The sequence below is a fragment of the Geospiza fortis genome, unplaced genomic scaffold (genome assembly GCF_000277835.1).
Source record: "Geospiza fortis unplaced genomic scaffold, GeoFor_1.0 scaffold614, whole genome shotgun sequence".
Classification (NCBI taxonomy): domain Eukaryota; kingdom Metazoa; phylum Chordata; class Aves; order Passeriformes; family Thraupidae; genus Geospiza; species Geospiza fortis.
In genome coordinates this window covers 748,983-773,960 of record NW_005054488.1, presented here as the reverse complement: position 1 = coordinate 773,960, position 24,978 = coordinate 748,983, and the positions used below count along the sequence as shown (strand labels likewise).

Below are 24,978 nucleotides of genomic sequence, written 5' to 3'. Positions count from 1 at the left end.
TTCTGAGGAAATTTTCTAGTTGTTTGGGAAGTATTTTTCTGATACGGCATATCTGTGTTCTGAGTGGCAGGTGTAAGCTGATGTGCAGCCCTGTTCATACATCTCTGTTTGGATGTGGGTGCACCAATTACATTTTTAAAACCCCAACTAAACCAACCCTGCTATTTTTCTGACCAGATATCCATAATGGCTCTCAGAATACACCGAGCTGAACTTCCTTGGAACATATTACTAGAAAATGGAATGGAAAGGAACCTCATATAACTCTGGGAATAGCAAACTGCCCAAGAAATTTCTTAAAATCAGGATTTGGCATGGGTCGTACTTCCAATATGAAGAAACTGTAACTTCTTTCTGGTGCTTCTGCATCCTGTTGATGCCAAACAGTACAAATTTGTGGGACATGAAAACACTTGGGGGAGGATTTAATTACTGTCACTTGTGTATGGATTATTGCTCTCTTTAATTGAGTTGTTCTGCAGCTAGTTTGCAGGGCTGTGATTATTCTGTGATTTATTTTGTGTGTGCTTCTCTGAAGGGGAAGAGGCCCACTGAAGCACACGGCCGATGTCATCAACGCCGCCAAGGTGATCTCGGAGTCGGGCTCGCGCATGGACGTGCTGGCGCGGCTCATCGCTGACCAGGTGAGGTGGCACTGCAGGAGCCTGCCCTGCTCAGCCTCACAGCCCAGCACCTCCCAGGGGCTGCTGCAGGAGTCTGAGCCTCCCTGTGCATCCTCCTCTCCGCGTGTGTCAGTGGTCTGTTCATGTACACCTGAAAGGGATGTGCACGTACATCACACGTGTCTGGGTACACACATCCATCTGCACATGCATTTGCACATGGGCCTGAATATTTGTGAGCTCCCTTAAGCTCTGAATGCAACATTTTAGGCATAAAATATATATGAACATGTATATAGACACACATTTAAAAAATATATATATTCATGGCTGCTTTAATTAATTAATTAATTAAGTAAGTAATTATTACCATATTAAGGCATATGTATATAAATACTTGTATAAAAAGCTGTTGTCCTGCTTTAACCCCAACTGGCAACTGAGTGCAATGCAGCTGCTCAGTCACCTACTCCTGGATCTGGAAAAAAAGGAAACCTCATGGGTTGTTATAAAAGTTTACTAATTTAAAATATAATAGTAGTAGTGGTAGTACTAATATTGATGCTGAAAGAGAGGGGGACAGAGGACTGAGACCAGAGAGAAAGAATGTGCTGGCTGATGCTCAGCCTGTCCCTGAACAGCATTCAGCCCCTTCCAGGTGAGTCCCCCGTGCTGGCCATGACACTCCATGGAATTGGTATGGAAGAGCCTTTGGCCAGTTCATGTCACCTGTCCTGGCCGTGCTCCCCCTCAGCTGCCTGCACACTGCTCACTGGCAGGGGGTGGGACACTGAAAGGTCCTTGTGTGTCACCTTCCTTCCCACTCCTACTCCAGCAGAGCAGGGGGCCAGCCCCTGTGGAGAGCATGAGCTCTGTGCCAGGCAAAGGCAGCCAGCTGTGCAGGCAGCAGTGCAGAGCTGCAGGCTCATCCTCTCCTGACTGAGCTGGGGAAATTACCCAGCAGCAATGCAGCTGCTCCGGGTGAGCTGTGGGAGCACAGCATGGAGGCACTGGCACAGAGCTCGGCTGCTCTGGGCAGGTGCTTGCTCTGAGCACCAGCTTAGGAAGGACAGACTTGTCTGGCTCCAGAATGCTTTGTTCTCCACCCTCTGCAGAGTCACAGAATCCACACTTTTCCTGTACTTTCCTTCCCTGCCCCCCACCCCTAACACTGGCTGTTTTGGCCTCTGCAAATCTGCAGCTTGAAGGTGATTTTTGGTTTTGCATTTAATTTTTATTTATAGTTATTTTAAGTAACTCTTATGAGTTACTTATCACCATGAAATGCCAAGTGTTAGAGCTGGAAGGTGGCTTTATTTCTGTTGGATTTTTAGATGGCTCAGCCTCCCCCAGAAGAGCCCAGCCGGAGCAGGGTAACTCAGCAGCCTGCCATGGGGAGCTGCAGTGGCACGTGAGCACCCCTGCAGCCTCCTCACCAGGCTGGCTGGGTCTCTTTAGGGCTGTACAACACCAGCAGAGGAGTGCAGGTGTCACACCTGAAGCATTTCTTCCTTTGTGGCTGCCTTTCAGGTCCAGGGCAGCACAGGACAGTCACTGTTTCCACACCCTCACGTGCTCTCTCTTCTCCCTTCACTTTTTATTTTCATATTCAGTGCTTGCTTTCCTACTGTCTAGGAAGCAAAACCAGTCTGTTAGTGGTTGTCCTGTGTCTCTCCGAATTCCAGATAACAAAGAATTTCGATTTTGTATCTATACAGTTGTGATCAGATTTATGGAAAAAATAGGTAAAATGTCTGAATTCCCCAATTCCTGATCTTAACACACTTTCTTCCAGCACTGGACAACAGCTGCTTTCAAGATTTTATCTATTACTGATTAAAATTCAAACCTGTCACTGATACACTGCAGAAAATGATGAGATAGCAAAGCCAAAGCTGAGTAAGGATCATAAATTCTTGTTGATTTTAGGACAGGGAATCCACTCTCACTGAAATATTTCTTCTATGAAAGAAAGATTTCAGCTGTATTAGTACAATGACTCCAGCCTAGAAATATGAGCAAATCAGTGTGAGGAGAAAGTATTCATGAACCACTAGTGCTGATAATTTGTGTGTCCCCTCAGAGCTGCTGGGAAACGTGACATCACTGAGGCTATTGTAACCCATTTACTGAGTTCACTCCAGCTCCTTGCCTTGGTCCTCGCGCAGAGCTTGCACCCAGCTGACCCCAGGAGCCACCTGACCCCTGGGATTTGTTCTGTGCAGCTGAAGGACACTCCTTACTTACAGGCGTTGCTTGGATTTTAGATGCAGTTTTACATTACATTATATGCATTAAAATAGAAAAATCCAAACACAAATCAAAAGATGGGCCAAGGCAGCCTTTCCAGTTATGGTGAACACAATTGCAAGTATTGCTAGGTAGGTGTCAGATTTAGTAAAGAGAATCTCGCTTTGTTCCTCCTATTACAGATATTCTTAGTATGATCCTCTCACTCCTTGCATGGCTAGAGAGCTTTTAACTTCTGTTGAAAGAAGGCTTAAAAGGGTTTTTTTTGGCTGTGCAAGTTATCCTTTAACTTAGAAAGCTCATTTCTCATTGTGGTGGGTTTTTTTTAATCTTGAAGGTATTTTCAATTTCCTTTTCTCAGCTGTTGTTTTGCCAGGTTTCCTATGCCCTGCACTCCTGGGGTCTTAAAATAAAATAAACTTTACATTCCTCTGGGCTACCAAATAACAGTTCTCTGAATTTGGGCCAAACTGGATAAGTCCTTCAGGAATTTGGTACCCAGTCGAACATGAGTGCCAGTATTGCTTTTCTGAGCAGCATTTGGACTTTTTAGTGGAGTATTTCACATGTTGCCTTTTACTAACAATTAAATTCTGTAGCATTTCTATTATGTGAAAAAAAAAGGATTTATATGATTTTTATAGCTCCCTGTTGCTATGTTTGAAGGCAAGGCATACAGTGTGGAACAATCAGCAGAACTCAGCTGTATTTCAGTCCACAGTCACAAGCACTTCTAGGATGGCTCAGAGTAACAAGGGTCCAAATCCTCACAGGTACAGCATCAACAGCAACTTACACACACGAATCACAAGTGCATTATAAATTCATTAGCAGGAGAGTTCCCTTTTGTCAGAAGATTTTTGTTCTTTGTTCCTTTTGTCAGAAGATTTTTGCTGCTTAATGTGACCTGGAAGCCCTAAGATAATGAAGGCAGTGAGTGCCTCCCCCTGGGTTGATGAAATGTGCTGAAGAGTGAGGTCTGTATTAAGAACCTGCTCTGTGTTGCACTCACTGGGCTCCCAGTCAGGCAGGCCCTGGCTGGGCTCATTCAGAACGCTGTTTGTCAGAGCTAATTGCAGTGGTCAGGGAAGCACTGTGTAAATAATCCCTTTGGGTGACAGAACCCCACGGGCGGAGCAGCAAAGCTGCCTCCTGTCTGTGCCCAGCACACATTTATAGAAGGTGGTGTGTGATTATCCCCAATATTGATCCCCATGAAGACAGGTTTGGATTCTATAGAGAAATGCTTTGGCCTTGGTTAGCAAGTGGATGAAGTGAGAACAAAGCAAACCCAGAATGGTCTGTGGGCAGAAGCTCCTGTGCATTGCTCATTCACACCCCCTGTGCAACTGCTGTGCCACTGGCTTTTTCACTTGGATGGCGAGTGCTGGTTTCAGTCTGGTTTTACTTACTGCATTATTTTAATTTCTCACATTGTTTGGATGTTCTGGTGGATATTCTGTTGGGTGAAATAGCACTGCATCTTTGGGATGCAGGTCAATTCTGATGCTGCTCTTACAGAAAGCCCTTGTCAGCAACAGCCACTGCCCGCAGGATGTGTGGGGAAAAACCTCTCAGAATGAGAGGTGGGCTCTCCAGTCAGGAATGTGCAGCAGTAAACTGGTAACCATCAGTTACTGTGGGATGGTGAAACTCAGAATTATTGATCGTCCTTCTGTTGCAGCCTAGTGTTTGGTTTTGCTGGTGAGCAAGTGCTGCTTGTACCAGCTGCTTCTGAGCAGTAGGTAGATGATTCCTTATGCAGTGTCCTCCCTGCAGAACATTTGTTCCTAGCATCTGTTGATGGCTGATCTGACATGCTACAAGGCATGAGGTTTCATTTTCTGGCTGGCCAACCCTCTGCTGCAGCGCTGAGCCAGAGCTCAGGCACGGATCCACTGGTCCCTGCTGCTGCCAGGAGGTAACACTGGCTGTTGACACAGCTCGGGAGAGCGTGGCCTGACTCCATGGTGCTCCCAGCCTCCAGCAGCCATGCCAGAATTCACACAACCAAACATACGGTTATGGTACATCGACATGGGAAATAGTCCTTGATAATTTTCCATTTGTTTGTCCAGTAATTTCTTCTGCTTATGTAAAATTTTAATATCACCATTCTGTAACAAAGATTTCTGCAATTTAACAGCCCCATGTTAAAAACCATTTCCTTTGTTTTGTGCTCCTGGGAGTCACTGTTAATGACCGCTGGGGTCTGTAATGGAGGAAGAATTCCAGGATTCAGTACAATCTTCCTCCTTCCATCTGGGCCTTGGCTGGGCTGGGGCAGGGCAAGGATGCACGGGATCTACTCAGGTAGTGCATATGTGAATATGCCACTGCATAATTACATTTCAGGAGAATTTTCTTATCCAATGCCCTGCATTTACTTTTTTGAATGATTCTGGCACTGAAAGCGTTTGCACAGAACCTCAAGGTCTTGTTCTTGAGTGCAGTTTCCTGGCCTTTGATGTGTATCATCTGTAGCATTCCTAAAGTGGTACCCATTTCTTCTGTAATGCTGTGTAAGGGAGACAGCACCTGTGACTAGCCTGACACGAGAATATAAAAGAGTACTGTATGGTAATCATTCTTGTCTCTGAACTTCTGTGATTGGTGTTGTCACTGTTTGAAGTGGATGAGGCACTATACTGGCACCCTATACACCTTTCTCTTGAGTTTTTCTGACCAGAGGGATAAAATCAAAGTGTAACTAAGGAGAAAGAAAAAAAACAGAGGAGGAAGACTGTCATTCCAGGAATACACACCATCTTGGTATTATGAGTTGTGATGCTCTAAGGATTGTATTGTACTTTTCTTGAAGTATGTTTTTTATTAATTAAATTAAATAAACAGTGAGTATTCCAGCTTTCTAAACACTGAGATACTATTACATAAATACTGATTTGGGCAGTTCTTAAAGCACTGCTTAATGAGGAAGAAATAAAAACATATTTTAGGTCAGTTTTCCATCAGATAGAAAGAGAACATGTCAAGGAAATGTTCTGGTTTTGCTGTAAACTGTGCCCAAATACAGGAAACAATAATGGATGTAGCAGAACATGAGGTAAGGACTGATGTTAAGTCGTATTAATTAATTAAAAATTGTACACTCTGACCTTCCTTGTTTACTGTTACTTTTGCTAAGTCTAAAGCATGAACTTGCTATTATTGCATAGCCATGAAGAACAGCATTGTCACACCAGCCCTTTGAACACATACTGTTGCTTCAGCAAAGCCAGGAGCTGAAATACTTTTGGAGTTAAGTAGAATTGGTGCTTTTTCTGGCTCCTGGTGGATTTGGATTTAAATCCACTGACCACAATTCAATAAAACCACAGGTGATTGTTGACAGTGTGCAGTGTGTGGGGATGTATCTTTGCTTTTCCAGTAAGCAAAGCTGAGCAGAGTTTCCTGTCGAAAGGAAGGGGCTGTATTTATCATGTGTGCACCACACCCAGGCCAACACCATGTCTGCACGCCTGCAGGGATCTTGTGCTTATTTATGCTCTTACTCTTTGCAGCTGTGGGAGCACAGCAGGGGCTCACCATTCCCCTTAAGGTCCCTTTATTCTGTCAGAGCAGTGAGAATCAGCCTTAGAACAAATTCATACCCAGCCCTTCATGGCTGGCCTGGTACTCACAGAGCAACACTGCACTCCAAGTACTCCATGTATTTTGGGAAAAAATTAGGTTACAGCAATCCTGGTTTTATTCCTGTAATATAAATCTGTATTGTTAAAAATACTGAACATTTTTATTGTGACTTTTCCATAAGACATTCTAATTTTGCTGTTCCCACAGCGAGAGAGGATCTGCAGGTTGAGTTCAGTACAGTCTGGATGGAACACAAAAAAACCCCATAGATCGGGTTACAAGATAAAGTGTAACATACAGATGTTAACATGTCTCTGCATGTGTGGTTACATAGCCCATGAAATCTGTTTGGATTGCTCTCATCACTCTTTATAGAGGTATTTGCTTAGAGATCATCTAAGGACTGGAAGTAATTACTCTATACACTAAAGATATGTTTAGAAATACTGCTAAGGCAAGCACAGCCATGTTAAATACAGAGCGCATGTGGGGAATCTTAGGCTTCATCTGAGCTTCCAACTATAGATTAAAAAACTTCCCAAGAGGAATGAACTTAGCAGCCTGATAAACTGCAGTGAAAAGCAAGGCTCCAGTAGTCTGCAACTGGAATACTCCCCAGTGAAGTTTCAGTGATTCCTGAGCTATCATTCTGAATCAGCAGTTACTGAAGTGCTTTATTTATTGTTCTTTTCAGTGCCCAGACCAGTCGTGCAAACAGGATTTGCTAGCTTACCTAGAACAGATCAAGCTGTACTCGCACCAGCTCAAGATCTGCAGCCAGGTTAAAGCAGAAATCCAGCATCTCGGTGGAGAGCTCATCATGTCTGCAGTAAGTAGAAAAATGGCACCAAGTACTCTGTTAGTCAGACTAGGTGTTACATCTGAGCTGGGCTTTCCTGTGCTTGCAGCATGTTCCACTGTCACTCCAAATCCTGTTTTCTTTTCTAATACTCACTTAACAGCAAGAATCTATGACAGTGACACTTAGGACTTCTGGCTTTAAAGGAATAACAATCACCTTTTCTTTTAAAATTCTCACAGCACATTATCACTGTTATTCTGAAGTAGTGTGGTTTGAAGAACTCTAAGGTGCATTAGCTTACATATGTGGAATATGCTCATGTGTGTGTCTGAACACAATGAAAACAATCCAGGGGTGGAGTTCCAGGCCAGAAAAAAATGCTGCAAGACATTCTACAGGTCTACAGAAATAAATAACAGGAAGAGCGAAGTGACTTGATTCCTGAGTGAATTTATTGATTTTGCTTAAATTTGCTTTAAGAGTTATTAGCTCCTTTACAGCCAAGTATCATTAGCCATGGAAAAGACATTTTGTGCTTTTATGGAACTTTTATGCACTTGGCCTCAGCATAGCCATCCTTAAAATGCCTTCACATTCCCATGTTCTGTGATGTGTTTCTGCCTGGAGCACATAGGGTTGTGATTTCAAGATATAAATCTGCCAAACAGCACCAAACCCAGGTAAGACACTGGGCACATTCCTACCCTTCACATACATGGCACGGCGTTCAAGGGAACTTCACTCACATTGTTTGGAATGCTCACTCTCTGTATCTCTCTCTCCCCAGCTGTTCCTCTGTGTCTGCACCTATCCCTGGCTATCTGTGTATCCTGATCTGTATCTGCCTGTATCTCTCCATACCTATCTACCCCCAGTGATACCTGTCTCTGTGTCCCTCCATCTGCCTGTACCTATCTGTATTAATCTCTGCCTGTCTCTGTCTTTATCCAGCTATACCTGTCTCAGGTTACCCATTTGTGTCTATCCCTATCCACAGCTCTCTGTATTTACCTATACCTGTCTGTACTTATCTCTGTATGTCTCTGTCAAACCATACCTATCTCTGCCTGTCTCTACCTGTGCCTGTCCATACCTGTCAGTATTTAGCTCTGCCTGTCTAAACCTATCTCTATGTGTCTATATCTATATGTATCTACACCTCTCTCTATATACATCTATATACATCTCTACCTATATCTATATGTATCACTAGTCATATGTACATGTCTCTATCCATCTACACTTACTCCACCTGTCAGTACTTGTCACTCTCTGTCCTTATATATATCTCCCTCTCTGTACCTGTCAATATCTGACAAAATCTCTGTCAAAGATCTGTCTCCAGCCCTGCCAATATCTCTGTCAGAATCCGTCAGAATACAAGAGAATTTGTCAAAATGTGTCAGAATCTGCCAAAATCTAACAGAATCTGCTAAAATCTTAGCGAATGTCAGGATCTAACAGAATGTCAGGCTCTGTCTGTACCTGTCTCTGTCAATGTCTATGTGTACCTGTCACTTCCTCTCCCTGTCAAAAATTTCTTTTATCTAGATAGTCAATATCTACCTCTGCGTGACAAAATCTGTCAGCACCTCTGTCTGTCTGTCCATATCTGTCAGCCTGTCTCTCTACCTGTCCATGTCTGCCTGTAGCTATCTGCACCTGTCTGTACCCAGAGCTCTCTCTAGAGCAGCCTGTGCCTGTGTCAACCTCTCCATACCTCTCTCTGCCTCTCGCTGTGCCTGTCTAGCCCTGTCTGTACCCATCAATATCTGTACATTCCTATTTCTGTCTCTAGGCCTGCCTATCCCTAGTTATCTTTCACTAAAACTATTAATACATTTTATGTGGTTTATAAATAATTGGAAATGAGCCTTTGTTGCTGAGGTGAGATTTGAAACACTCATTTCTATAGGATACTTGTGCTGGCTAATTTAAATGGTAATTTAGACACCACGTTCGAACCTCTGGAACATACAGTTACATAATTTTAATTGCATATATAATTTCTGAAGCCAATGCTTGTTTTCACTTGGACTGCACATTAACAAAGTTTATTTTCCTTACCTGTTTCTTTTCACAAGCAGTTCTGTGACCAGTGTGGGTTACAGTAAAGCCAAATGTTGGAACCAAGTTTGGTTCTTGCTATTTCTGCCTCCTGCTGTAGAATACTCACATTGTTTTCTTTACCTTTTTTGTTGCGTCGCTCCTGTCAACAGTGCATAATCTGTCTAGTGCAAAAATTTTAACTTCTGAAAATGAAACTCCAAATTTAACTTCATTGATAATCCCAAAGACATGACTATAGATCCTAGCCCTGCTTCAGGGAAGGAGGGCGAGAATTTGTCCTGTGTGCATCCAGACCTTGAGAAAGCCAGCTGCGGGTTTGTGGCAGTGGGGAACAGAGCGACACGGACCCCCTGACGCATCCCAAGGAGATCCTTTATTGTAGAAATCGTTCCCTTTTCATACCTTTAATTCTAACCCAACAGAACTGAAACCAACCCGAGACTTAACAGAATTTAACAGAAGAAGGGCACCCATTGGCTGCCTCAGCTGCCATGCTGCTGCCCACGCCTCCTGCTGTCCAATCAGCTTCCTGCTCGCACTCTGCCCATGCATCCTGCTGTCCAATCAGCTTCCTGCTCATACTCTGCCTATGGAGCCTACCGTCCAATCAGCTTCCTGCTCATACGCTCCTGCAGCCAATCACAGTCTCGCTCGCTCTGCCTCTCTGCCCCAGCCGCTCCCACGCGGTGCCGTTGCTGTCCCTGGTGCTGTGCTGAGCGCAGCCTCAGCGGGGCAGGATTATCGCCCCGTGCCGTGCTGGGCACAGCCTCACCGGGGCAGGATTATCGCCCCGTGTGCTGGGCACAGCCTCAGCGGGGCAGGATTATTGCCCCGTGCCGTGCTGAGCGCAGCCTCAGCGGGGCAGGATTATCGCCCTGTGTGCTGAGCACAGCCTCAGCGGGGCAGAGATTATCGCCCCGTGCGCTGCACCAATCCCCTCTAGCTCCGTAAACAGGCAGGGAGGTGCTTCCTTTGGGAGCCCGTGAAATGGAGAGCGTGTTTAGAGGCCTGAATGGCTTTGGGGGTGTTCTGTGAAGTCAAGGTGAGATGCTGCAAGGTTGCTACTCCCTTAAATAATCTTAGAAAATGCTACAGCAATGACTGTGTTCATTTTTTTTTTAATTTAAAAATATGGGTGCTACATAGAAAAGAGTCAGATTGCTAGCCAGTGTCAAAAGAGACATGTGCTCTCATCCCAGGCCTTTTAAAGACAGTGGAGACATGGTTGGCATCAGTGGTTATGAAAAATTTCTAGAAAATTGAAAATAAGTCTCCCCGGTCTGTGTCTTGGGAAGGGGAGGCCATTCGTGACTGACTGTGCTCAACTGCCCCCCTGCAATTAAAATTGTGGTTATCTGAAACTGCAGCCCAACCAGCCAGTGATGGCCTTTTGTCTTAATTTAACTTTTTATGTTTTAATTGCTTCAGTTTTAGACGAATAGTGGGATTTACATTGTGCAGATAAATTGCTCAGTCGAGAAGGAGAGAAATGCACTAGTGGTATAAAATGGCAGGTTACAGAATTGCTTTTCTTAAAAGCCTGGAGCAAGTTCCAGTTTTCAAAGTCCATGTGGGGGCTTTAGAAATCGATCACATTCCTAGGTTAGCTGGCCTTGAAATAAATGACAAACCCAAGTTCTGTGTGAGACAGCAGAGAGGCTCTTCTCCCCCTTCCCATCTTCTCCCTGCCCAGAAAATAATATTAGAACTCCATTAGAAAATGGAGTTCTAATCAGGAACAGATTCTAAACAGGAATCAGAACTGTAGCTGGAATAGGATTATATTTTCTATTCTCCCCAGTCCTGATCTTGTCTGAATGAGAATCAGAAAAGGAGACAGCAAGCCCTTGCAGATAGTGAAGGTTTTATTGTGCATTAAGTTAAAAAACTTATGAGTCTCCAAATACCCAAAACTGAATCCATCCACTGGTTAGTCAAGATCTGCTACAGGAAAAGAAATCTACCAGAAAGAGCATTAGGAAATAATCATGCAGGTTTCCCCATTGTTTGCTCCCCCCTGCATCCATGTAGGTGTGTGCAGGAATGACCTCCCTGGTCCTTGGGCATCCTCCCCTCTCTGGCTGGCATTGGCTCCTCACAGTCCCTCCCTCATCTGCCACCTCCTCCAGGAGCTGGGACAGGCATCTGGCAGCACAAAAGCTGAGGGGGAAGCTCCTCTCCTGTGAGAAATGACACATTTCCATGTTCAGATGGGTCAGCACCAACTTCCACAGTGACAAACCCACCTTGAGTAGCAGCTGGTGGAATCCACACATAAAAGCACTGCTTTGAGATGGCTCTTACATTCACCCCACACCTCCCTTCTCCAACCATTAGAACAAGGATCTTGGGTTTAAATCACCTTGAAGGAAAATTCTTTCTCACAAGAGTAGCAGTTCATTAAAAAAATTACCCAAACCAGCCTCTCTTGAAGCCTAAGGAGCAATAGAGAGGAAGGGAGGGATGAAAAGCAGAGGATGTAGGGTCACATATTTGCAGATGTGCAAAAGAAAGAACTGTCTTCTTGAAACAGAGCAGCCACAGTCGCTGTCTTACCAGTCCTGGATGATGCTGAGGTGAGCAAGGATCCCTAAACCAAAGGAGCCCTAAACTGGTGCTCCAGGTTAACCTTGGGTGGTAGTGTGGAGCAGTGGGTGGCAGTGCCGTGGCACAAGGGCAGCTCTGTCTCTGCCAGCAGCAAACTCTGTTCTCACCTCCATGATCTGCACTGGAGGAGGTGCTGCTGGCTGCCAGCATGGAATGACAACAAAGAGCATTATGCATATGAAAAACTGTTGAAATCCATAAACCCAGCTCATTCCTCTTCAGCCGTTTGTGACCGGTGTGCCCTGTGCCCGTGTCTGCCCTGCTGCAGGCCTCAGCCCCCCCTACCCTGGGGCTTTTCTTCCTGCAGTTCATACCTGGCTGTAGCATCCATGGAGGTTATTTAGGCCACTTGCCCTGGGCAGCTGGGATGCTTTGTGAACTTCCCAGCTGGCAGCTCTTCTCACTGCTCTCCTTGTTTAGAGGCTTTTGGACTTCTGGCTACACACGCTTGTAGTCTGCCTTTCTCACTGTCCATTCCCAAGCTCTGGTACTTTCGTTCTAGTCAGCTCCTCATTATGGAGGTTAGAGGGGGTCCTGTACAGAAAAAGAGAGGAAGAGCTGTGGATCATCACCTTCTTGGTCTCCATTCATTGCAGTTCTGTTATTTTCATTCATTAAAAATTCCTTGCTCACTATTTAGTCTTCCATAGGCCTACCCAATATTGGGAGTACTGGCATTGTCAGGTTCTAAGCTGCACAAGTCCAAATGGTGAGGATTTACTAAGTCTTCATTAGGAGTGATTAAATAGGAAATGGACATTTCCTCCTATTAATTAAACTGGTGCCTCTTCAGGCATAAAATAATGGGGTAACATTTGCAGATCAACAGTAATTGCATTCATTTATGCAGATAAGCTGACACTTCACTTACAAGCACTGCACAGCAATAGGCTTGCACCTTACCTTGCCAGTTTGCTCTTTTTCCAGCAATGGCTTTGAGAGAATTATATCACAGGGCAGAAAATGAACATATCTTACATGTTAATATTGCACTCCATTACTTTCATCAGGCAATTCTGTTTTATGCTATTTACAGTCATTATCTGCTTATGTTTCATTTTATATTGTACTTGGCAAGAGAGACAGTTTTTTGGCCTTAAAAAGGAAGGGTCTTGAAGAGCAAACTCACAAGAGTCCCAGTATCCCAGAATTTGCTAACTGGCACAGAAGCTTCCCCCTCCACCCCAGGCTGGCTAGCCTTACCTGTGCACTAAGGGCTGTTTCCCTTTGCTGTTCCTGCAAATGTCTCATATATCTTCAGCTCTTCCCCCTGGTATCTCAAGAGCCAGACTTTAAGTTAAACACTGACATCAGGCTGCTTTTGTGCCAGATGGAGGTGCTTTAATGTGTCTAACTTCATGCTCCAAGGCTGGACTGAAATATCTGTTTCCCTTGCTAAGTTCCTGGGCCTGTTAAATCACACGTTTCCAGCATGACACTGCAATGAATGTGTTCCAGTTTTGAGGGCTGAACCACAGGTGAAAACAGAGGCAAAGCTGTAAGCCAGAAGTTAGAAAAATGCAAGGGAGAGTGTCGGCCCCCAGGCCTTTGGCTGACACAGTCCCCATCCCTGAGTATCCACAGCCCAGGAAAAGGCTGTCCTGGCCAAGGTGCACTGCTGTGGCAGCTGGCAAACAGCCCCACACCTTCACCACTGGAAGGGGTTCAGCTGCTGCTGGAGAGGAGCTGCCCCTCAGGCAGGGCACGAGATGGGAACGGGGCTTTTCAGCTCCTTCTAGGGTCTGGCTGTGCTTTCCCCTGGAAGAGAAGTGAGATGGGCAGAACAGCCTTGCTGGGGCCCTGACAGGACTGGATGAAGGAACAAAGGGCTAAGAGCAGCAAGCTGGGAGTCACCCTGGAGCAGGGGCTGCCCTGCCAGCCCTGGAGTCGCTGCAGGACCTGGGTCACTCCTGTGCTGTGGCTGTGACTCTGGGGGGTCCCATCCCTTTTCCCTTGCTGCACACCCACAGTGGCTGCTCTGACACAGCCGTGCCCCCAAGCACCAGGGCACAGCTCCTGCTCTGTGCTCAGCCACTCTGCCTCTCCTGGCTGCTGCTGCTCCTTGGTGCTTGTTGAGAACTCAGTTCAGCCTGTTTGAGGGGGGGGAGGTTACTTGTAGGGCTTCACACCATGCATGAAGTGACTTACTTCAGTATTTGACTCTGAAAATACTGAACTGCTCAATTTCTAAAAGCTGACATTAACCCCCAAGAGCTGACACAAGTTTCTTCTGCTGAGAGTTGACAAACATGTGTCACTCAGGTTTTTTTTTTTAGTTAGTAACACTATACCTTTCTAGCTTTTGCCTAGTGTATGCTGGCAGGTGTGTGGATACAGAAATCCTGGCCTTGGGAAGCAAAGCAAGGGATAGATTTTCCTGTCAGTCACTTACAGAGAGCTCAGTTACTACTGCATTCTAAACTGCATCTACTGAGAAAAACTAATTTAAAAGAGTTGGAAATATTTCTGGTAATGTACACTAAAGGACAGCTAACTTTTCCTAGTAATAATTGCTCTGGCAATTAGCAAAATCAGGATGTGTCCTATAGTTCTTACCCTCAGTGTATGTAAAATATTATTGCACCAAACACTCAATTTCTTCCTCAACAGTAAGGAAAGGATTTACATTAAGCCACTGTTCTTTTTCTCAAGGGCCTGTTTTTAAAATAGATCTTTAAAATCCTCCCTGGAAGTGAAAGCAGCAGGAGTGGGGAGAGACTGAGCTGTCTGCCTGGCTAAGCATCTGCTCCATTATGGTGTTGCACAGGAACAATTTTGCAGCCCTTAATGTAAGTTGTTTATCATTTAACTTGGACATAGGCCTGGCCTAACTGTAGAACTCAGTTTCAGCCCTTTGAATCCTGCTTAGCCTGAAGCAGACTCTGGTAGTGGTTAGTTTTCAGTCCATTAGATTCAATTTCCCCACCTGAAAAATGGGTAAAACATGGAACAGACCCCAGACACCCCTGAGGTGTTTAGTGCAGTCACTGGATGGACACACAAACATGGATAACCAATGGAACAGCCACGTTTCTAGGAAAACTCAGTTCCTTGAAAAGAAACTCAAGCAGTGAAGCTGTTTTCCTTAGGCCACGTCCATGGGGACAAAACCTCTCCAGTATCCCAGAGTGAGAGCATGGTGAAGCAGAGGTGAGCAAAACACTGAGGGAACAGCTCCCAGAGAAAAAATCACAATGGCAAGGCTCCCTTTGGCTCATTTCCCATCTAAACTGTACTGGGGTTGAATCTGTGACAGGTTCTGTGTGTCATCTCTCAGCTGCATGAGCACACATGGCAGGTAACCGAGTGCTTCCAGTTCCAGCTTTGCTGTGCTTTTCTTGGACACCTGGCTTTCCTCTCTCCTGGTGCCACAGACAGACCAAGATCTCCTTTTCCACTTAAAGGAAATTAACACTACTCTGAGTGGGGAAAAAGAGAGGCTCAGAAAAGCAGGCAAGTAAGTGGTGTTCAAATCCTGGCCAAGGCCCAGTACAAACTCCAGTGCCTTCAACAATGGAGATTTCACTCTTTTTTAATTGTTTGGCTACTTTTAATCTTAAGGGATTAAATGACTATTTTATGTAGCAATCTTAGTGAAAGAACCATAAAATAATTCAAAACAGCAATTAGCTACACCTAGTAAAAAAGCAGGATTAAAATCAAAAGCACAGTATAGTAAGGACTCCTTCCCTGAAATGCAGCATTACTCAGACACTCACTGCTCTCCACAAAAATGTAGAACTTATGTAACTTTCAGATGTAGCTGTCAAAGAAATACAAATTCAGTCTTAGGCTTTCAGTATAGTGTACCAAAGGAAATCTGCTTCTAGGAATTTACATAATGAACCTTGTGTTTCAATTAAAATCAATTTTTAATAACTGACCTTGTTTCCAAAAGAATTTTAAGTTCAGACTTCAGACACTGAGAAAAAAGTCTCTATTTGGTGTTCAGTTCTCAGCTTCCAGCTATATGGAAAACCTAAATGTGGGTGACCTGTAACTACAACTTGGGATACTGTAAACAGCCAATCCATGTGTTCTCAAAGAGCACAGCCTTACAGCTCCCTGCAGCTCTCCAAGAGCACTCCCAGCAGAGCAGTCCCGGTGTCCCAGCTGGGGCTGCAGGCACTGCAGGTTACACTGAACACTTTGGGAGGGCTGCAGGCCCACACAGCTCTGTCCCTGAGGGCACAAGGTGTCTGTGCCTGCCTTAGGACAGAGGGACAGCCCCTGCACACCACAATGGGAGCAGGAGGGAGCCTGGCCTGTCTGCCTGCCCTGCAGTCAGCAGAGTTTGTATTCCACTGCTGCTCCACTTACAACTACTGCTGGCATGGGACAAGAGGGCATTTCTTACTGCTCTGAACAGAAAATACTTTGACAGCAAAAGGGTTTCTTCAGTTTCTAAGTCACGACTTTCTTTGTTATTCTGAATAGTAAAAATAACTGCCCATATTAGTTACCATATTGTTCAGCATTTCATAGCATTGGATTGCCACTACTGCCAAGACATGAAATTACCAAAATGAGAAAAATACAATGCATGTAAACAAACTGGAAAAAACTTTCAAAATTAATTTCTCATCTAACATTTTCCTTCAGTTTTTGCAGCTTCTGCATAAACTCTCCTTTATGCAGAGGGGATTTTGCGTTCTTGCTCTCAGGATTTACTACAGAGGAGGAATAAAAGTGCTGGAGAAGGGAGAGTGGATTTCAGTATGAGAGCTGCCAGCCTGATTTGGGGTGGGAATTTTGTTCTTAAAAAAATAGTCATCTGCTCTGTATCATGTGTGTTTCATCCCAGTGTGAAATTACAGTGGTCAGAATGATTCTGAATTCCTTTTGCAATGGCAGCACAGTACTATTGCTCACAGGACAGGAGAGGAGAGAAACGTCAAGGGATGTTTTTCCTAAAGCCTTTAATGAATTATTGTCCTAACTTACACAGACCTGTAAAATCTGAAGGCTGGGACATTGCATCTCCATGGAAAATGCTGAAAGAGCAAAAGTGAAGTTAGGCAAAAATAAAACAGGTTTTAGTTTGGGGTTGGTTGGTTTGTTTGTTTTACCAGTGAATCTTTATGTACCACTTGCTGTGCATTGAAGAGTTTGCAGCTATCTCTCTCGAAGTGAAATGGACTTAAACACTCAATGAATATTTTATCAGGCTTTTATTTATGCCATGTTTCATTTCTTCAGTTTTCCTGGATATGAGACCTTGAAGAGCCTGCTGGATATCTGAGATAAAAGCATTCAAGTGAAGACAGTTCTCTAGTATATCAGTTTTATAGAACAGATTTCCACCAAACTGTACAGTGTTACTGGCACTGAGGTAGAAAACCAACTGCTCTCTAAAGCCAAAAAAAAAGGAAATTAAATGTATGGCCAGATTGTTATCATCTGTAGTACACATCTAAGAACATCTAAAAGCTTCTCCAAAATTCTGAGTGCAGTCAATACCCCAGCCCAACACAGCCTTCCTCTTTAGAAGACAAATGTGAGATGCATCAGAACAGTGAAAGGACAGGTAGACACAAGGGCACAGCCAAGGCTGTGGGCAGACAGCCTAAAGGGCAGCATGAACTGAGTGTCCCTGCACCTCAGTGCCTGTTGTGACTCAGCCCAGCCCCAGGTAATGCAGCAAAAGCCCAGGTCAAGCACCCTCGGTGGGCCCCAGGTCACTGCCTTGCAGCAGGGGACACACAGAGCTGTTTCTCACAGCGTGGGGCCAGGTGCCTGCACGGCTCTTCGGGGCTCAGGGCATCTTTCCTAGAGGTTTAATGCCATGGCAGAGGTTCAGTTCCCCTGGCGTGGCAGGGGGCAGGGGAATTCTGCCTCTTGGAGCAGCTCTGCAGTTGGAGTCAGGCTGTGGCTGCCCAGCATTCAGAGTGCTGGAGCTGGCAGCTGTGCCCTGGCCGGGCCCCCGCGGGCCCCGGGGCTGCACGCTGGGCTCGGTTACAGCCTCGTCAAAACTGCGCACCCATGAAGCTTTTGGCTGCTTTAGTAGATACCTATGATTATAGTTTAGAAAACAATAAAAGTGCAGATTTTGTGATCTCAGGGGTGGGGTGAAGGAGCCCTAGACTGTTCCACAGCCGATTTGTGGAAGAAGCCACAGGGGGCAGAAGGAGGAGGTAACTGTTCAGTTTCCACAGGAAAGGCCAGCTAAGTTCTGCTGCTCACCTCAGCACTCCATGTTCCACACTACACACACTGAAGTCACAGTAAAGAACAGCTGAAGCTTTGTAGCATCCTGCCTGGATGCTTCCAGTTTCTTCAATAAGCTTTCTCCCTGCCATGCAAACAAGAATTTATTTGCTGCCCAACCTGCTACCCCTCCTCACATGCCTCTGTCACCCAGCAGCTTCAGAATGGTGGAGCAGTTGCACACACTGCAGTCACTGGGAGACTTCAGGGAAGAAGCTTCCTCTGAAGCCCATTACCATCTGCCAGAGAACCAAAACCATCTTTTTTTTTTGTCCCGGCAGCTTCATAGCAGTGTTTCTATGCCAGTGCTGGACTGTCAGGGTAGGGGGAAAAAAAAAGTTATTCAAAGCTTTCAATAAGATGTCAGAATTATGGTGTTGTCAGCTGTTCTAGATAGCAACAGATAATTGAAATTTCATGTGTGTGTCTGTGTGCATGCAGAGGTGTGTCTGTGTATAACCAGTCCTCAGGTTAGCATGAAAGGAAGAAGTTCCTAGGAAGCTGTGACTCCTCCTGCTCCAGTGAACACTGTGTGACAGCATCCAGCAGTGAGCTGTGCCAGGGCCCCCTCCACCTGCCCTGAGCTAGGGCTGCACCTCAGGGCAGCCTCCCTGGGGAAAGGCAGTGTGGGACAGGAACTCTGAGCAAAACCCTCCCCACAGCCTGCAGCCTTGGGAAACGGTTTGTTTCACATGTGTTAGATGTATAAAGAAGTGTTTGAAATTTGGGGGTGAGCACGTGCACTGAAGTTCACATCAAAGTGTGTGACAGCAGCTGTGCTGCAGGGCCAAGGCTGCTGAGGGGCTGGGCAGCCCAGCTCAGGGGCTCAGCTCATACATCCCAAACACACCCACCTGCCCTCTGATGGCAGCAGTGCCCTGCCAACGCCACAGGGCTGCTACAGACTGGCAGCCCTTTCTAGAAAGTTCACGTGCTGCAGCATGGAATGAACTCCAGAGGCCATCTGGTAGATTTTACACCTTTTCTTGGGGAATTGAGATAATTTCAGTTTGCCATCATATGTGTGCATTCAACCAGATATCTTAACTTTTAAAAAATTTTTGGTTTTTTGCATTTCCAGAGAGCAGCAGTGTGTGTTGTATTAACTGGAAGATTCTTCTGCCAGTTCAGAGGCGTTTCCAAATTGCAACTGAATCCAGCCTCTTGGCTGAATTTTTTATTTCTGCCTTATTTGTATTTGTGTTACACAATCAGAGTGAAGACAGACGATAATAACACATCTCTCTCACCTGATCAATTGATCTGGCAAAGGGAGAGGTCCTCAAACCTCTCCTAATAACCCCATTTGTAAATCTGTACCTTCCCCAAGGCTCTGGGGTTGGGCTGGATGGCAAAGGACAGGATCACTCTGCCACTAAACCCACAGAGGGCCCTTCAGAGAACTGGCTCCAGTGCTTTTACACAGATGTTTCAGCAAAGGGATGTTTAAAGGTGAAGTGTGAAGGCTCTCCTGTTTGGAAGAGTAATCCTACCATTTCTCCATCCCAGCCATGGAGAGCTTCCTCAGTGCTCTGTTTGCTGTCCATGAGCAGTGACAGAAGAGATCCCTGCTGTGGCACTGGTGTGGCTGTGCTGGATGCTGGGGAAGGTGATGGGCTCTGTTGTTCTGCACTCTGCCCTTGGCTGGCACTCCCCAAGCAGCTGGGGAGGCCACACAGTCACTGGGATTTCTGTTCCCACTTTTAATACCCCACAGCCCTGGCAGAGCCAGGGGCAGACACTTCAGAGTGTCCCAGCACTGCTCCTGAGCACCTGTGGGAGCCTGGAATGGGACAGGAGCAGCTGGAGGCCTTACCTAGTGCTGAAACAAAGGAAGCAAGTGGTCGCATTTTCACAGCTCTTCTTCAAGTTGGTTTCATTACTCATCAGTAGTAATTGCAATAGGACCCTGCAGACAAGCATAATGAATTCCTGTTACAGAAAAAAACCAATTAGCATTATCTTCCAAAGCATTTATCTGTTCCACCAGCATGAATTTCCATACATCACAATAAATCTGAGCAGCAGAGCATGGGCACAGTGATCAAACACACAACAGGAAAATGTGGGAATTATGGTTTAGTCTCTGGTAGTCTTACTTTTTAACTGGTGTTTATTCCTGTGCCTGCTGTGGTTAAAAGCACACTGACTTCTAGGCTGGTGTTTCTGTTTCCTATTACAGCTGGACAGTGTCACTTCACTAATTCAAGCCGCCAAAAACTTAATGAATTCTGTGGTGCAGACAGTGAAGATGTCCTACATTGCATCCACAAAGATTATCAAGATTCAGAGTCCTACTGGCCCACGCCATCCAGTTGTGATGTGGAGAATGAAGGCTCCAGAGAAGAAGCCCCTGATTAAAAGAGAGAAGCCAGAAGAAATCTATGCTGCTGTCAGAAAAGGTTCTGCAAAGAAGAGAATCCATCCTGTGCAAGTCATGAGTGAATTCAGAGGCAGAGAAGTAGTCTAATATTTTGCCACTATGTCTTCTTATCTTGAATTTCTCACGATTTTTCATCTTTTCCCCTGCTTACTTAATAATTATATATGTCAACGTTTTGCTCTAAATCTGTAAGATAACACTTGCTTAAATGATTTGAAAATGCTGTTGGATTAGTTAGAAGCACACGGTTGAAAATAATACTGACTGTCTGCAGTGAGGAGCTCTGGTGTCTGCCCAGCTGCAGCTGGCAAGGAGCGATGTGCCAAGGGCCCAAAGGCAGCCTGCCCTCAGCAGGGCTGAGGGTGGCCCCAGTGCAGTGGGTCTGTGTGTGACACAGGCATTTCTGACTGCTGGGCCAGGTCCTGAGGGGCACCTGTGACCAGCTCACACCTGCCCAAACCTGGGTGCAGGCTGCAGCATCCAAAGACTTGTCCTTGGCCAAGACCGTGCCTTGGAAACGTAAGCTTGAACAACACAAAGTGTTGGAACAACGTGGATGTAACAGTGTAGTAAAGAAAGCACTGACTGCAGGCCAGCAGGGGTGACAGCTCTTTAGAAGGCCTTTGGAAACAGGAATCTGTGTTCTGCTCCCTGCTCTCTTCTGGGAGCCCCAGTAAATCTGCTGGCTGTTGTATTTGGCAGTTCAGATAAATCAGACATTAACAGTAAAAAAACTTTCCTATTGCTGCACAAAAGAAGAACTTTGAAATAAATCATTATTCTGAGTGTGTGAAATACACATATCTTGAATCTTAGGAATGGGATGACTTTTCCAAAGCAACTGTAGGGAATAAAGTTACTTCTGACAGACTTCCTAATCGCAGGACTCTGCTGGTGAGTGCTGAATGGCTGCACTCAGAGTGGGTCATGAAGGTAAATCCTGCTAGTCCAGACCTCTGCAATGTACTTAAGAAAAACTAGTTTTTTTCTAAATACTTTTGAATCTGAAATCCACTTGGACTACTTTTTTAGAAGGCTCTAACTTGCCTTTTTGCCATGTCATGAATTCTTCCCAGACTACATTTGTTACTCAAGATGTCTTTGCTTGGCCATTCCATAGATCCTTCAGCATGGCCTTCTACATTTGCCAAGGTGAAAGGGCTCCCTCAAAAGCCAGAGCTTCCTGTGTCACTGACTGCCATTATGGGATGGCTCCACATGCTGGGCCGCTGCTCCACGTCATTTATTACCATGCTTGCCCAGCAGTGCCTGACCTAGCCCAGTGTGGGCAGCAGGAGTAACCCTGAACTGTGCCTTTCCTCTTGGGGCTGCCGTGTTTGTAAGCTCAGCACGCTGGGGCAGGGTAATTTCTATGCTGTTGGTTATAAACCCCTGTGAAACTATAGTGCTCATGAATTAAAACATTCTAACGATCATTCTTCCACCTTCCCTAACCTTGCAATCAGTTAAATGGAACAAAAGGAGAAGTTTGGAAGAAAATCACCTTTTCCCAACTGCAGTTCCCTCCAGCATGTTTGCAGCAAGATGTCAGTAATGTCTCCTGGCTTTGCTGCTCCTCCCAGGGCTCCAGAGGCAGCAGGTAAGCTGACACAGCCTTGGGGGCTGCTCTGGGGCTGTGACTGTCCTGAAACCCTCCTGTCTCCAGGTTACACCTTGATCCTGGTCACCTTGATGTCAAATGTTTGTAACTAATGCCTTGGTACCACACTGTTAATAAAAAAGCATGTACACGCCGAGAAGCTGCTGTCAGTGTCGTGGGATTTTTTCAGTGTCTGAAGTTCAAGGCCTGCCAGGTGTGCTCACAGAAGCCTTCCTTCCAGCACACTGTGTGTGCTCCATTAGCTGCTCTACAGGAGAGGTTTTCCAGCACCAGTATCACTAAAGCACATTTTACTGCTTCATTTCATGCTCCTTCCTGCACTGCCAGTCTGTGCTCCTTCCCTGGCCATGCTCAGTAGCCAGTTTGATCTCAACACAGCAATTTATTACACAGAAACCACCCTCTAAATGAGCAAGAAATTTAAAACCCACTGCAGGCAGTTGAGAAGAGCCAAAGAGCAATGATCAAATTTAGACTAAATTTATCTTGGGTTAAATTCAATCCCAAGGGAAAAAGTTTATTCCTGGCTAAGGAGGCAAAGGGTGAGAAGTCCTGGAGCTGTAAAAAGCCCAGCTGATCACCCTTCAGCCAGTCTGGGAAGCAGGGAACCACCCTTCCCTGCCACGAGGGGCTGAAGGAGGATGAACTGCTCAGTGTTATTCCAAGCAGCTCCTCATTCTTCCTGCCATCTCCTCATTCCCTGCTAGCCTGGCTTTCAGAGCATAACTTCTCCCCTCACACTGTGCCCTCAGCTGCTCTCAGGCTGGCAGAGCTGCAGCTCTCTCACCTCAGCAGCTCAGATTATTTCATTAGCCTGCCTTGGCCTCTCCCCATTACCACATCATGGAGCACAGTGTGACGGATGACTGGAGGCAATTTTATATTAAAAATTTTCACTAGAGCACGAGAAAGTGGGAGTCCCATTGCTGAAGCCCATTAGTTTGAGAGGACAGGTCTGCATCATTTCCACGAATCCCAAAGCTGTTGAATTTTTATTTTTTTTAATAAACAGCCAATGTGCTTTTTCTCCCAACATAGCCTGGGTACCACTAGGGAAACTCTGTAGCTGCATCTCTACTAAAGAACACAACTAAGCAGCTTGACATCAGGCCAGGCATGGTGTTTTAAAGGTCCTGCAGTGATTTTTGAAAGGCTTGTGTCCTTTATTCTCTGTGAGCCTGCAGCTGGAGCATTTGAGAAAAGTATGTTGATACAGAAAGTTCTTTCATGGGCCTTTAAAACTTTTCTTCTTGAAAAAAACCCACAAACATAAGTCCCTATCAGCAGTAGATAATAAAATTCTATGTAAAGCCTATTTCTGTTTCCAGATATTACTCATCCCTTGTGTGTTGCTCCCAGTTGAACTCTGGGGACTTGCCAGCATGTTAGGCTCAGGAGATGAGATAAATAAGCCCCTGTGCCTCAGCAGTGGCTGCAGCCAGGGGTGGTGCCTGGTCCTGGATCCCCACGGCTGGAAAGCAGCACCCACCTCCCCCTCCCTGCCCGCAGCTCCCAGACACCCGGGGACCCCCCCAGCCCTGTCCTCCCCCCAGAACCTGTGCATCCCACGGGCCTGGAACACTGGGGGAGCTCTGCCAGCTTCAACAGGCCATGAACCCCCTAAAGCCCCTGGGGGCTGGAAGAGAGACAACAGAACAAAAACACTCATCTGATATTGTCCAGTAGAGGCAATTGCTTATGAGTAATTAAATAATAATTAAAGATCAAGCAGATCACTCTCTCTCTCCCCAAGGTCATCAGTGGGCTTGGTTTTTGCACAACAACTTAAAGGGAAGAAATGCACTGGCAGTGTTAATTACAAAGCCATGGATTTGGTGTTGTGCACTGGAAGTGGTGTTGTTGCACTGAAAAATGCCACCTTTCAAATAATAAACCACAACTCACTGGAAACTTTCTTGGCATAAAGAAAAACTACATCCAAAGCAGAAATGGCAAACAAACCATGAAAATACTTTTAAGCCCTGATGTCTCTCATCAACAGGAGGAATGTGTTGCTGTGGTCCAAGGAACTGGAAGCTGAGGAACTGATTTTTGGCTCCAGCCTAAAGCAATAGTTAAGATGAAAGTTTGCACTGCAAGAGGTGAATCTAACAGTTTTAAGGAGCTTTTTACAGGACAGGCAATATTCACATTATACTTCCTGATGGTGAAAATGACTATGTTAAAGCAGGCTGGAGACCACAGAGATGCCCTGTACAGGATGATGTTTCCTCTCAACCCTCAGATCTTTTATCAGCCTGGTCATTTTAGAGCCATTGGCTTTTCTGCTGCAGTTTTCAGTTTCCTTCACAGAAGGCAGCACATGACTCGAGCAGCTGCCAACACCCCAGAGCTCAGGGTCTGTGGCTGGGGCCCTGCTCTTTCCAGGGGGTGGAGGGTTAAAGGAGCTCCCTGCCCCAGCAAGCCTCTGTCCCTGGGCTGCTTCCTGCCCGGAGCTCCCTCACTCGATGGAAACGGGATAGGATATTGCTCCCACACTTTGTGCCATTCTTAACCAGCCAGCATGGCTGAGAGAATGGGAGAAACTCTCCTGGTGGGTTTTTAGCTTCTCTGGTGGAGGAAGAGTCATTTAAAGCAATGATTTCTCCAGGAAAGCAGAATCTCCCTGGAGTAAAGGCTTTGCAAAAGGGACAAAACAGCAAAAGGCTCTTTTCTGCCTTCCACTCCCCCTACAAACCCAGTCTAGTTCTCTCAGACATCACTGAGGGCTGGGGCTTTGCAGCTTGCTGGGGGTGTGATCCTTAGAACCTCAAATGAAAATAAGTAAATAAAACAAGCAGTCCAACTTGCTGTCAGGAAG

At 45.6% G+C, this 24,978-nt stretch overlaps 1 protein-coding gene across 1 annotated transcript in view; it reads left to right on the top strand.

The window, feature by feature from the left end:
- The window catches only part of CTNNA3 (catenin alpha 3), a 417,013-nt gene extending 394,717 nt beyond the window's left edge, over positions 1 to 22,296 (top strand). The window contains exons 16-18 of the mRNA XM_005428499.2: positions 539 to 644; positions 7,162 to 7,296; positions 20,336 to 22,296. Coding sequence (XP_005428556.2) covers positions 539 to 644; positions 7,162 to 7,296; positions 20,336 to 20,623 — 529 coding nt within the window. The 3' untranslated portion in view covers positions 20,624 to 22,296. The remainder of the gene's footprint in view (positions 1 to 538; positions 645 to 7,161; positions 7,297 to 20,335) is intronic.
- Positions 22,297 to 24,978: the final 2,682 nt, after the last annotated feature.